The sequence below is a fragment of the Lampris incognitus genome, chromosome 1 (genome assembly GCF_029633865.1).
Source record: "Lampris incognitus isolate fLamInc1 chromosome 1, fLamInc1.hap2, whole genome shotgun sequence".
NCBI lineage: Eukaryota > Metazoa > Chordata > Actinopteri > Lampriformes > Lampridae > Lampris > Lampris incognitus.
In genome coordinates this window covers 124,239,107-124,252,567 of record NC_079211.1, presented here as the reverse complement: position 1 = coordinate 124,252,567, position 13,461 = coordinate 124,239,107, and the positions used below count along the sequence as shown (strand labels likewise).

General features: G+C 45.4%; 2 protein-coding genes across 2 annotated transcripts; one reads left to right on the top strand and one right to left on the bottom strand.

Annotated features, from left to right (window-relative positions):
* Nucleotides 1-322: 322 nt before the first annotated feature.
* On the top strand, nt 323-1,075 carry tmem119a (transmembrane protein 119a). Its single transcript, XM_056282939.1, has one exon. The coding sequence runs from the start codon at nt 323-325 to the stop codon at nt 1,073-1,075; it is 753 nt and encodes a 250-aa protein (XP_056138914.1).
* A 7,606-nt stretch (nt 1,076-8,681) lies between these two features.
* Nucleotides 8,682-10,460, bottom strand: iscu (iron-sulfur cluster assembly enzyme). Its single transcript, XM_056289118.1, has 5 exons — nt 10,285-10,460; nt 9,962-10,075; nt 9,738-9,848; nt 9,556-9,634; nt 8,682-9,388 (listed from the first exon to the last, which is right to left on the bottom strand). Exons 1-5 carry the CDS (start codon nt 10,384-10,386, stop codon nt 9,300-9,302), a joined length of 495 nt encoding a protein of 164 aa, XP_056145093.1. The 5' UTR covers nt 10,387-10,460; the 3' UTR covers nt 8,682-9,299.
* Between the last annotated feature and the right edge of the window lie 3,001 nt (nt 10,461-13,461).

Here is a 13,461-nt window from a genome sequence, read left to right as displayed (position 1 = left end):
GTCGAATCAGAAATAACAAAAGTTTGAGGATGCTAAAAGGATGTTTTTGAACAGTCTCTGCTGTAAAGGTATGTTTTAAGAAGTGACTTTGGGAGGATGGTGTTGGTTAGTTTAGCCTGAGCCCCCCCCCCCCCCCCGACACAGCTTTCCTCAGGCTGGGAGTTCAGACAGATAAAGGGGCTGGTCACCTTTAGCCATACGCCAGGTCCATAGGACAAACAAAAGGAAAGTAGTGTGGTGCTCCAGCCTATTTGGGGCACAAATCTGCATTTTGTCGCTGAATTAAAATGTCCTCTTGTCACCGCAGGATTTGGCAGTAAAGATGACGTCTCCCCTGGTTTTTCACCTCACATGCGTGACCCTGCTCATATTCTGGTGTAGCGGCTGTTATGCCTCTCCCCTTCTCTACAACATATCCATGGATGGCAGCGGTGATGAAAGAGAGCTGGAGCTCCTCTTCCCTACCTCTTTCTCCACCCGAGCACCGGTTCAAGTTACTTCCCCCACCGACACTCCTTCCCTCACCAACACCATCACCACCACCATGATCCGCCTCAAGGACTTTGTCCTCAGCCGCGTGGTGGACTTCTTGCAGGAGAATTTGCTCATCATCATTGTTGTGACGTCTCTCCTCATTGTCATGGTCTTTATCATCTGCTGTGCCTCTGCCATGAGTCACAAGCGCAAGTTGGAGGCCTACAAGCCCCCCGCTCATCCCCCCAGGAAGTACACAGCGGACAAGTCCGGAGGAGCCAAGAGCTCAAGCGAGCTCCACGACAGGCCGTACGCCGTCGACCACGTTAAGCGGGTCCAGACTCAGAGCATGGCGTCCCCCAAAAACCTGCGGATGCCCTCGAAGGCGCTAGTGGGCGACAAGGGTCGAGACGTCAGATCATCGCCCCGTCAGGAGGTCAGGAAAGTCAGAGAAGAGGAAGAGGTGGAGAGGAGGCGAGAGGAGCCCAGGCACAAGGAGCAGTCGAAGAAGAGAGAGGAGGTGCAACACAGCCCTGGCCCGAGCACCGGCTCCGGTCACCCTGTGGTCTGCACCTGCCACCTAAAAAAGGCAAGCCACTAGGTAATTTAAGGTTTTTGTTGACTGAAATACATTGGGGATCCAACCTTTGGGAAAAAAAAAAACCAAAACCATGAAATGGAGGTCACTTATTCAAAAACATAGAAATGTGCGAAATAAATCCAAATGCATTACAATACAGTTTATAATTGCCTTAAGAGTGATCACAGCTGCTAGTAATATGTTTAGGTAAAAACACGTCCTTCTCATTAAAACAACGTAAGTTATCTTTGAAAAAGTTGATTCGGGAAAAAAAGCAAAACAGAAAAACATGAACACATGAATTAATTAAGATGATCCTAACTGTGTCCGCAGTTTGCTATTATATGTATCTCCACATATTATCAAGATTGTGAGTTTTCTACAGCCCCCCCCCCAAAAATCCCCCAAACATTTCTGATACCAAAAGCATTCGGCTGAAGTGAAAGTCATAGGACTGGATAGTTAGTAGATTTCACTTGAATATCTTTCGGGCCATCGACCACATCAAGTCTCAGGCCCGTTTGTCCTCGCACCCAACGGTGTAGGGTCACGAGCGCCAGCAGCTTGTTTCTTGATTGGTGTTAAAGGTAGAACGAGTAGGATTTGTCGGTGGCGGGTTGTAAAAACAAAACATTAAAAACACACACACACACACACACACACACACACACACACACACACACACACACACACACACACACACACACACACACACACACACACACACACACACACACTACATTCAAAGTTGGCCTCTCCTCCCCGGCTCGATGACACCAGAAGTACGCGCCCCCTGACGACAGTTGCCAGAACACATGCCAGTGCACAGGCCAGCTCAGCGTCGCTCTTCATCCCCGTCCAACCCGCCGGTGCTCGGCAGCGGGTGAAAGCCAACCCCAGATTCACTCTCGTTTCGGAACGGGCTTTGCCCGCTTGGCGTTTCGCCTCACTCTATTTGCGTCTTTTCGGCGCTGCGTCCGCCATTGGCGCGGCTTACTCTTGGATGCGTGTTTACGATGTCGACCTGACACCTGGTCGCTACGTTTCTATAGTCCCGCTGCCCAAAGGGTAACGCCCAGGAGCGTACTGTGCCGAGCAAAATAAGAAAGCACAGGCAGGGGACAGGGTCCTCAGGGCAGATATACACACCGCCACACACGTCTAGTGGGTCACAAGTGGTGATTGAGAGGGATTATTTTTGTGAGTCTGTACAGTGAATTTTAGGAAAACCCCTACCCATTCTACCTTTAAAAACCTACAGCGCTATATTAGCACCGCAATTCTGTTCAATTCAAAGTACAAGAATACTGACCTCAAAAGCTTCTCACCATACAATGTAAAACAAGTTTAACACCACTGAGTGGACATTTTCCAAAGTCTGAAAAGCCAGTACATGAATTTGAACTATTTGTATTTCGTAAGTGAAGTGAAAAAGAAATACTGCACATCACCACCAGCATTAGAGTAATCTTGCACACCCTGTTGTATGGGATATAGATTAAGCTCGTGGGGTTGTTTATTTATTAATAAAAACGTCCGGGGTGTCTCCCCGCCTGCCACCCAATGACTGCTGGGATAGGCTCCAGCGTCCCCGCGATAAGCGGCTTGGATAATGGATGGAAGGATGGCAACAGCCTGATGCCCCGATGGTTCAACTATTTAGAGCTTTACACTCTAAATTTCCTCCCATACAGTCCATGTTTTCGCATTGGTTGCTGTAAAACATGAGATCTGGTCAGCAGGTGATGGTGTTTGAGAAAATGGTAACTTCTTGTGTGTGTGTGTGTGTGTGTGTGTGTGTGTGTTTCCGTGTTGCCATTTGTGAAGCTGTTTTACTAATATATTTGTACTTTGTGTACTTGGCTCATTTATGGTCTTTGGTGCTGCAAAGGAGAATTTTGAGGACTTGATCTACTATTTTCTATCCCCGACTATCCCGGTCAGGGTCACGCGAGCTGCTGGAGCCTCTCCCAGCCTGCATTGGGCGCAAGGCAGGATCTGACGTAATCAGTTAAAAAGATTTCTTATAGCAATTTCCTGATTGACTTTCATATAACTTTGTTTCGTGCGCATTTACTTAATGTTATTTCATATCATATTGTATCTCACTTTTGAGATCCTGATTCACCAAGCTTTGTATATTTACCCAAAATAAAAATGAAATGATAAAGAAAACATTAATTTCTTACATGTTTTCCCACCTTAAATAATTATTTTGATGGTAATTTTGGACTTCCTTTAGGCTGTACTCAGATAATATTTTGTATCTGTCATCAAAGGTGAATTATTTCTGGAAAAATAGTTTCAGGTTTTGTTTTGTTTTGTTTTGCTTTGCTTTGCTTTGCTTTGCTTTGCTTTGCTTTGCTTTGTTTTGTTTTGTTTTGTTTTTGGTTTTTTGTTTGTTCGTTTGTTTTGTTTTTGTTTTTGTTTTGTTTTTTGAGTAAATTCTTTGTGAATCGGGGTTTGAGTTTTATTAAAAATGAGTTTTAACATTTAAGTGTAAGATAGATTTTAGGATTATTTGTATTGTTCTTGGTGTTATTTCATTTTTTTCGGATTCGCGATCAAAAGCATATAAATGATTTTTTTTTAAGTTGCTGGTGTCGTTGTTTAAACATGACGCGTCACAGACGCACAGAGGCCAGTTAAGTCCTGACATCTAGAGCGTAACACGTGTTCTCCTTTCTCGTAATCGTGTGATTTGATTGGAAATCCGCATTAAGAAGCTTGAGCTTTGAGTTGTATGCAAACAAGTTGTGTGATATTTACGTTGTACGACAATCTGATTTGGTATGTCTGCAGATGAGACTGTTCACAAAATAATGTATTTCTTCATCCTCATGTTTAATAAAACTGTTCACGTTAATGACGTCTCTGTCCATGTATCTGTTATTGAAAACAAGTCGTGCAACCGGACACGAAACTACTGCTCTGGTGTTTCACAAGAGACCTAGGAATAGAAATGGTAAGAACAGGAAAATGAGATGATACATTTACAGAGACATTTAGTTTAACTTTGGAATGTGTAATTACAAGCTGTAGCCACTCAACAATCACTTGTGGCTATTTTAAGATAATTGTTCAAATGTTAGATTTCTACATTGTGTTTTCTTATAAACTGTAAACTTTCTTGCATATGAACGATTCTACTTATAACTTAGAAGTGCTCATAAAGATACGCATGCACAGGTTTGTGCATCACTGCATTTGTTGCTGGCACCATCAGGTGTCATAGCCGAACATAAAGACAGTAAAAGGCACCGGAGCCTGCAGAAAACAAGAGCCCCTTTTGTCCTTAAACTGGCCGCCGTACAAGAGTCTATCAATATTTCAACAGCAGTCAACCTGATACGCCATAGTGTTAGCTCAAAGCCATGAAATAAATCTATGAAACAATCTATGAAACATCTTGATTGGGTTCTGTAAAGTAAAAGCCTAAATCTTCGTTTTGAGAAACCTCTGTTATGCGATATTGAAAATCACCAACTTCACTGTTATGCTGCTCTCTTGTGGACATTGCCTGTAACTGACCGGATGGGTAAGTTCTGTTAGAAATGTATTGTCAAAACCAGAATTTTTCCTTTTCATATGGATATTTCTTTGTAAACGCTAACCGATATGCATTCTTAAGATAATTGAAAAATGATTGCAAATTAAATTTTCCTGCTGAAGAAATACATATTTGCTTTATATATATATATATAATCCAATGAGTCAAGTAAATTCTCTATGAGACAGTACAAGCCTGTTTCATGTCATAAGCAATCATCAGCTGTCAATCATATATATATATATATATATATATATATATATATATACATACACACACACACACACACACACACACACACACACACACACACACAAAAGTATTGGGACACACCTCTTAATAAGTCAGTTCGTGAACTTTCTTCCCTGCTAAATATTCCACGGTCAACTGTAAGTGGTATTATTGAAAAGTGGAAGCGTTTAGGAACAACAGCAACTCAGCCACGCAGTGGCTGATCATGTAAAGTCACACAGTGGGGTCAATGAGTGCTGAGGCATGTAGTGCGTAAAAGTCGCCAACGTTCTGTTGACTCAATAACTGCAGAGTTCAAAAGTTCCTCTGGCATTAACATCAGCATAAAAACTGCACTGGGAGCTTCATGGATTCCAGCTTTATTCCATGAAGCTTGGAGCTTCATGTAATGGGTTTCCATGGCCGAGCAGCTGCATGCAAGCTTTACATCACCAAGCACAATGCCAGGCATCAGATGGAGTGGTGTAAAGCATGCTGCTACCGAACTCTGGAGCAGTGGAAACGTGTTCTGTGGAGTGACGAATCACGCTTCTGTGTCTGGCAGTCTGATGGACGAGTCTGGGTTTGGTGGATGCCAGGAGAACGTTACCTGCCTGACTGCATTGTGCCAACTGTAAAGTTTGGTAGGGGAGGGATAATAGTATGGGGTTGTTTTTCAGGGGTTGGGCTAGGCCCCTTAGTTCCAGGGAAGGGAAATGTTAATGCTTCAGCATACCAAGACACTTTGGACAATTCTATGCTTCCAACTTTGTGGGAACAGTTTGGGGAGGGCCCTTTTCTGTTCCAGCATGACTGTGCCCCAGTGCACAAAGCAAGGTCCATTAAGACATGGTTGGGTGAGTTGGTGTGGAAGAACTCGACTGGCCCGCACAGAGCCCCGACCTCAACCCCATCAAACACCTTTGGGATGGACTAGAACAGAGATAGTGAGCCAGATCTTCTCGTCCAACATCAGTGCCTGACCTCACAAGTTTCCCAGAAGAGTGGAAGCTGTTATAGCTGCAAGGGGGGGGGGGGCAACTCCATATTAATGCCTATGGATTTAGAATGGGATGTCATAAAAGTTCCTGTTGGTGTAATGGCCAGGTGTCCCAATACTTTTGTACATATAGTGTGTGTGTGTGTGTGTGTGTGTGTTTGTGTGTGTTTGTGTGTGTAGCGTTTTTTTCCAAAACCGTCAATGGTGTTGTTATAAGTGCTAAACTAATGAGGAGCGGAATATCAATGCAGGTACAGGGAAAAAAAACTTTTAATACATTGCAGTATAGGCCTGTTTCGTGCGTCGTGCACTCATCAGCTGCTAATGTGGTTGGTGAGTGCTGCTATATATATATATATATGTGTGTGTGTGTGTGTGTGTGTGTGTGTGTGTGTGTGTGTGTGTGTGTGTGTGTGTGTGTGTGTGTGTGTGTGTGTATGTGTGAGATTGTGATGGTCAGATCCGGATACCCACCGGAAGGGGTCAACTTTCCAAAGAGCAAACATCAAAGACAGCGATGAGGACACAATGGCTCAAAAGCAAGCGTAACCTTGTAGTGGTTGAAATGTGAGACCTGACAGAGCCTTGCACTAGGGTCAGATTCCCTGCTCTTTTGTCAATGAGGTGCTAAATAATTCTAGAAAATGCTAGCCCTTCACTTTCCCTCCTCCAGACAGGTGAAAGGAAGGCACATGGCTGTAGGACCACCCAACCAGGCTGTCTCTGAGGCCTGCAGGGCAACTCCAGCCTCTCTTTGGACTAGACCAAAGGACCATCGACCTATAGCTCATATAAGGGATGAGTTGGGGCAAATTCTTGTGTTTCTCTCATCTGTCGCATTAATGTCTGAATTTATTTATTTTTTTGATATTGTACAATTTGTCACACCCCATTATTTGACATTGACAGACAATGGAACTCTCAATTGATTTGGATGATAAGGATGCAGAATAGGTAACACAGCCCCTTAAGGTTGTCATTAATCTTTGATGAGTGCCTGCTTGGGAATCTCCAAGACACCGTTTATGTTTCGAGGCACGGTTAAACATACAAGGATCACTGGGACAAGAGCTGGCTCGTCGTGTAGGTGGAGCAGATAATTCAACCATAGCAGAATGGTAAGCAATAAGCATTACATGATTGAGCCATAGTACTTTAATTGTTCGGTGTTTGTTAGGAAATGTTCAACTTATCTGGATTCATCCACATTGTAATGCTGAATAATATGATGCACTGGGTTTTAGAGGGGTGCTTGATGTAGATTGTTACATTAGTCTTGTTTATCTTCGATGTCTTGCCGTCATCTCTGCTCCTTTATCTTTCACAGTGAGTCATGAATTGGCACCAGTGTGGTGTCCTACTGGTTCTCTGTGTCTGTCCCCTAGTCCGCCCGATGACGTCTCCCTGTCCACTGGGCTGCTGCTGTGCTCGTCCAGGGCTTCTGGTTCTTTGCGAGTCTCTGGGTCTCAAGTCCCTTCCTCGCTCTGTGCCTCTCAGTACCTCAGCTCTGTCTGTAGCCAGAAATCAGCTTTGTAATATAGACCACCTCCTCCAGCCTTTCTCCGTTCTACAGGAACTCAGCCTCAGTCAAAACCAGCTGGCCCGGTTCCCCCGTGGCCTTCCTCCGAGCCTAGAGATCCTGCAGTTACAGGAGAACCGCATCACCTACATCACCTCCGGTGCTCTGTGGCAACTGGGGAACCTCACTCGCCTGGATTTGGAGGACAACCGTATCCGTGCCATCCAGCCTGGAGCACTTCAGGGCCTTCGGAAGCTGCAGGTCCTAACATTGAAGGGCAACAAACTCACAAGTCTGCCACTTAATCTGCCGCCCTCCCTGACCCATTTAGACCTGTCAGCTAACTGCATCTCTACACTGGACCTGCTCTCGCTCTCTGCACTGGTCAACTTGCAAATTCTCAAGATCAACAGCAACTGCTTGCGTTCGGTCCCGGAGAACGCCTTTGACAGCCTGCCACATCTCCGATCTGTAGAGCTGGCAAACAACCTGTGGGTGTGTGAGTGTGATATCTTGTATCTTTACCGCTGGCTTCTGAGCGGCAGGCTGAAGATGGCAACTGACTTGGTGTGTTCTGAGCCAGTTCACCTTGCTCACCGTCTGCTTCTAAATCTCTCTGTTATCACCATTTGTCCCCAGGTTGTGAAGCTAAATGAGAGAACCTCCTACCTTGGCTTTTCCTCTAGACGGGAAAGGAAGGTGGATAACAACACCATGGAAAGTGCTGCACCCGATGTCCAATTCTCTGTTGCAAATACTGGGAATTTTGCGTCGACTGGTAGTTCATCAAAGCAGAAATTGATAGAAACATCCACAGCTGTCAAAAGCTTCCAAGTTCATAATATCCACAATGTTCATATGTCACGTATATTACCTCAAAACTACTCTTTGGAGACTCTTAGTTATGAGGAATGCTTATCCCTCACCACATCGGTGAGCTTACCGCAAGTTAATATCACTGCTTCTATCCTCAAGGAAGCAAGGTGCCTGGACAATACCACAGTGCTGTATCCTTTGAGTAATTCAACTTTCAATGAAGGGGCCGGGCCCCTGCTCTCCACAAACAAGGTGGGCTCCTTGCCTACGCAGAAGCCCAGACCTCTCTCTCAGCAGGACTCCTCAGTGGTAATAGCCTTGTTGGCTGTGTTATGTGTAGTAGTAGCTTTCTTAATGCTGGCAGTGTTATTTGTGCTGAAAAAGATCCTCATTCACCAACAGAGGGTGTCTCCTCTTCAGCAATCTTAAATGGTATTATGAACACATGAAAAGTGAATGCTGATTTTATGTAAATCTGACAGATGGCTTCAGCACAATAACTCAAACCCAATTGTTATTTACATTTATTTTTCTACAAGAATGAAACATGCGCGCACACACACACAGGATGGTCCTTGGGTTTCCTTGTGCTATTGCCCTGTACAGCATGTAGTTCAGCTATTGATATATATACAACTCCATTTGTGGAATGAATCCTCCCACACAGACCAAAAAGTTTATATACACAGTAAGCAAGCTATAACTTCAATGCCAAAATAAAAACCAAAATGAAAAACACAGCAAACAAATTATTCCTGGCTTATATAACTATATTAAACTTCCCATTGTAGGCACGCAGTGTAATAGTTATAGTGCCGAATTCCCTTGTGTTGATTTGAACAGACGAGTCCTGAAATATCCTAATCAACAATTACATCAAATTTTGATCATGACTAACAAGGAACATATTGCAGCCATAAACAGAACCAACCTTCCATTTGTGTTCTGAAACAAGAATTTTGGCTTGAATTTTAAAAGCCGATGCTGAAAAAAGTATTACAGGAGGGGGGTTTATTGACTTTTTGGATTGTAATACTGTTGATGCAGAGATGACGAAAACTTGATAATTCCTTGTGTAAATCAATTCATCCACCAAAGCTGAAAAGTATCAAAATTACTTAATTAGACACTAACTGCTGGCTTTCACACCCTGCTCCTCATCCAGTTGTTTGATTCTGTAGTCAGACAGTGCTGCTTTTATGGCATCTTCAGCAAGCACTAAAAAAGAAAGATTAAAATGGTTCAGGGGGCATACTCATGAGTAACAACCATAAAATAATATCAAAACAACCCTGTAGCAAACTTTTTTACAGATGAAAAGGGTTTTTTTTCTACATATACATTATGGAAAATGAAATGCTCACTTTGCTGCACAGTGTACTTACTAGAACAATGAAGTTTGACTGGAGGAAGGGACAGTTCTTTGGCAATGTCTGTGTTCTTAATTTTCAGAGCTTCGTCGATCTGTGTGGTGAAATATGGAATAAAATGAAACTCAAACAAAAAACAACTCAGCGGCACATTTAAAAGTGAAGACCCATGTTTGGGTAAAATAAACGGAACTCACCGTTTTCCCCTTCACCCATTCGGTTGCTAAAGAACTAGAAGCAATAGCTGAGCCACAGCCAAATGTTTTGAATCTTGCGTCCACAATCTTTCCATTTTCGTCCACCTGGACCTATAAGGGAATGAAGAAGCACATTAATTTGAGTGAATACAGCAAAAGTGAAAGTTAAGACAGGAAAAAAGGTGATTTTGTATACAACATGAACGCTTTGACCCCCCACACACCTGAAGTTTCATAACATCGCCACAGGCTGGTGCACCCACCAATCCTGTCCCCACGTTTTTGGCATTTTTATCCAGGGAACCCACATTTCTTGGATTCTCGTAGTGGTCAACCACCTTTGGAAAAAAAAGACGGAAAAGACGTGTTGCAGATGTAACACGGCTAAATTTCTTGATTAGGCCTGTTATGTTTACATAAAAGGAGGCGTCGTAGCTGAGGTCACAACGCCAGTCACACAGCCAAAGACAAATACACACGTAGAATTATTGACGCTTGCATACAAGTTGAAGGTTTAGGATTTGAACCAGACATCGATGTATTTTACCTTTTCGTGATATGGACAAAGTGCCTTCGACTCCGGTACGAAAACCTTTCTGCCCAACAACGACAGCGGAGTCGCACACTTTCGTAAACGTAACATCGCCATATTCGGCCAGACGATCGTTTACGGAAATCAACGGGTAATCACGAGCTGTGACAAACCGGAAGTTTCCCGGGGGCCCGGCCCCGAGTTGTTGACAAACACGAGGGTTGGTACTAGAACGCGTCGTCCGGAGAGAGGTGGGAGGGAACTCCGCTGCACGTCATCAAATGCTCACAACGGAATCGACCAACACCAACTCGGGGGTGCTTCGACTACACATGACGTCACGGATTATGTTGCTAGCTAGCGTTACTATATAGTTATTTAGCTGTGTGTTTTTCACAATTCTCGTTGAAATAGTTGGTTTGTAAAAGTGCGAGGACCGAAGGCCCGAGCTGCGTCTAAGGAGCGAGGCCGCAGGCTCGGGGGGTGGGGGTCCTGTACGAGCGAACGCGCGCGAGGCCGAAGGCCTGAGCTGCGTCTAACGTCAATCTACTGTTTCCCTCCGTTCCTAAACTGAACTAGCCCCTAGTAGCCTACCCAAGCCCTACCCAATCATAAGATTGTTTTTTTTATTGCACAAAGTGAACAGTACAAATTCATCACAATATATTAAAACATTCATACAGTACCGTTCCTTTCACACAATAAATCATAAGATTGGTCGATTCCGCTGTGACCATTTGATGACGTGCAGCGGAGTTCCCTCCCACCTCCCTCCGGACGATGCATTCTAGCACCAACCAAACACGAGTTATGCCATCGCCGAAGGTGAATCCATGTCAAAGACAGGAGACCCATTGGTTAGCGGATATCCCAGAAAGTTAAATCAGTACACATGGACATAAAGTTTTGTGGGAGAAACGTTTCAGCACTCATCTAAGTGACTTCGTCGGTCTCAGCTGACTGCAGGTATCCCCAAACTTATGAACAGCCCACTTACATCACGACCCAAACTTGTTTTATATTTTGGTGAATTCGGGGGGCAGCCCGGCCGGACCGTCACAGCCGGGCTCTCCCGCATCGCGGACGACAACGTCAGAGCCGAGATCTCTTGCACCGCGGGCGACACGACCCACACCTGTTTTATATTGTAGCGAATTCGGGGGGGGGGGGGCAACCACAAGAACTGCCGCGGCGCGAACCCGTATCGCCCGCACCGCGGGAGACATCGCTGACTGCTCGACTAAAGGGTCAGACCCTTCAGCCAGTGGCCAACGTGTCTACTTATCCATGCACGTTACACTACCCCCTCCTTCGGGAAGCGCGTCCCCGCACTTAAGCATATCAGCTCCTTCACGCCTCTGGGCGCATACGCTTCCGATGGCCTTACGATCTCACCGACCCACTTCTGACACCAATGTAGCGAATTCGGGGGGCAGTCTGGGCGACCGTCGCCACAGGAACTGCCGCGGCCGGGACGCGAACCCGTATTACATCGCTAACCGCTCGACTAAGGGGTCGGGAGATACGGGTACGAGTCCCGGCCGCGGCAGTTCCTGTGGTTGCCGAGCCTATTTATCCGTGATCGTTACATTGCCCCCTTCCTTCGGGATTCGCGTTTCCGCTAATCGCCACAGCCAGGACGCGAACCTGGGACTCCCGCACCGCGAGCGACTACGTTAACCACTCGACTAAAGGGTCAGACCCGTTAGCCAAGGGCTACCGTGTCTACTTATTCGTGTACGTTACATTACCCCCCCTCCTTCAGTATATCAGCTCCCTCACGCCTCTGGGCGCATACGCTTCTGATGACCTCACGGTCTCACCATCCTATTTCTGACACCAATGCAGCGAATTCAGGGGGCAGCCGTGGGAACCGCCACAGCCGGGACGCGAACCCATAGCTCCTGCCTCGCGGGTAACAACGTTAACCAGTCGACTAAAGGGTCCGACCCGTTATCCAACTGCTACCGAGCCTATTCATCCGTGATCGTTACAATATATAGTGTAACGGACTCAGTGACGTGTTGGTTTTTGACTGCTTGTTGCGGTTGCTGGGATTTCCGTGATGTCAAGGAGCGTGTTGTATGCTTAGAGGTTGTGGGGTCTGTCTCCCTACAGGCACAATTGGCCCTGTCTGCAGGTGGGAAATCGGATGTGGTTATTTGTCCTAGTCGCCGCACTAGCGCCTCCTCTGGTCGGTCGGGGCGCCCCCCGGATCGGAAGAGAGGGGGTGGAGCAGCGACCAGAAAGAGCGGGGTAATTGGCCAGATACAATTCCGGGGGGAGGTGAAACAAGTTGTAGGGTTTTGTCAGTAATTTTCAGTCGCCTATGGCGGTGGTTTGGGTGAGATGGTGTACCTGTGATTGGCAGAGAGCTAGGGAGGATGTTTGTGTTGTTGTTCCTGTTGGTTCTGGGGAGCAGTTAGATAATAAGCTGGAGCCAAGCGGGTTAAAAGTAATGCGGGAAAGTTTTTGTTGTTTTGGCGTGACGCTACAATTTTATGTCAAATTTCCCATTGTAGGCAGGGGATACCACTACTCAGAGCGAATTATATTAAGTGAACAGCATTACCAAATGCATTGGAGACGCATTCAGTATTTGTGTTCGTATGCCTCTTTTCAAACTGGTCAGAATTAAAGTCCACGTACCCTACGTTGGCAAGTAATATCACTCAAACAGTCAGTCAAATACTCCACCCTCTGGCGTCTAAGATGGCACGCATAAGTAGCAAAAACATGGGCGATATCTGATGAATGGAAAACGGGGCTAACGTAGCTCATTCGCAGCCAATCATCGGCTATACCTTTGTGTCTAAATAAAGTAAGATTTGTTTGTTTGTTTGTGTACACCACTATTATAAGGGGCGCTCACCTTCAACATGCACTTGACATTTTATGTGTTTGACGATGACTGCCACACTGATGTCCGATATAAATGTCCTTGTCAGTGTGGATGGATTTAATGGCAACGTTAATCGACTTAAAAGTATTTTGATTCCCCTATTCACCGCTTCTGGATAATTTTTAGGTGCACTTACACTATTACCCTCCACATGAGTCTTGGCGATGATGTGATTACTTTGTGGCGCTCTCCAATGCCAGTTGGTAACACAAGTTTTCATGTAACCCGGGGTTTACGATTTACGAGTTACAACAGTAAACGCTGGTGGGGTTGGGCGGAGAGTTGCCCAT

What these genes read in the sequence shown, in the direction of transcription:
- tmem119a (XM_056282939.1), top strand. Translation starts at nt 323, where the DNA reads ATGACGTCTCCCCTGGTTTTTCACCTCACATGCGTGACCCTGCTCATA.
- iscu (XM_056289118.1), bottom strand. Translation starts at nt 10,386, where the DNA reads ATGGCGATGTTACGTTTACGAAAGTGTGCGACTCCGCTGTCGTTGTTG. An exon ending in TTTGTCCATATCACGAAAAG is followed by an intron (nt 10,076 to 10,284) that starts GTAAAATACATC and finishes TTTTTTCCAAAG; the next exon opens with GTGGTTGACCACTACGAGAA. An exon ending in AGTCAAACTTCATTGTTCTA is followed by an intron (nt 9,389 to 9,555) that starts GTAAGTACACTG and finishes TTTCTTTTTTAG; the next exon opens with TGCTTGCTGAAGATGCCATA.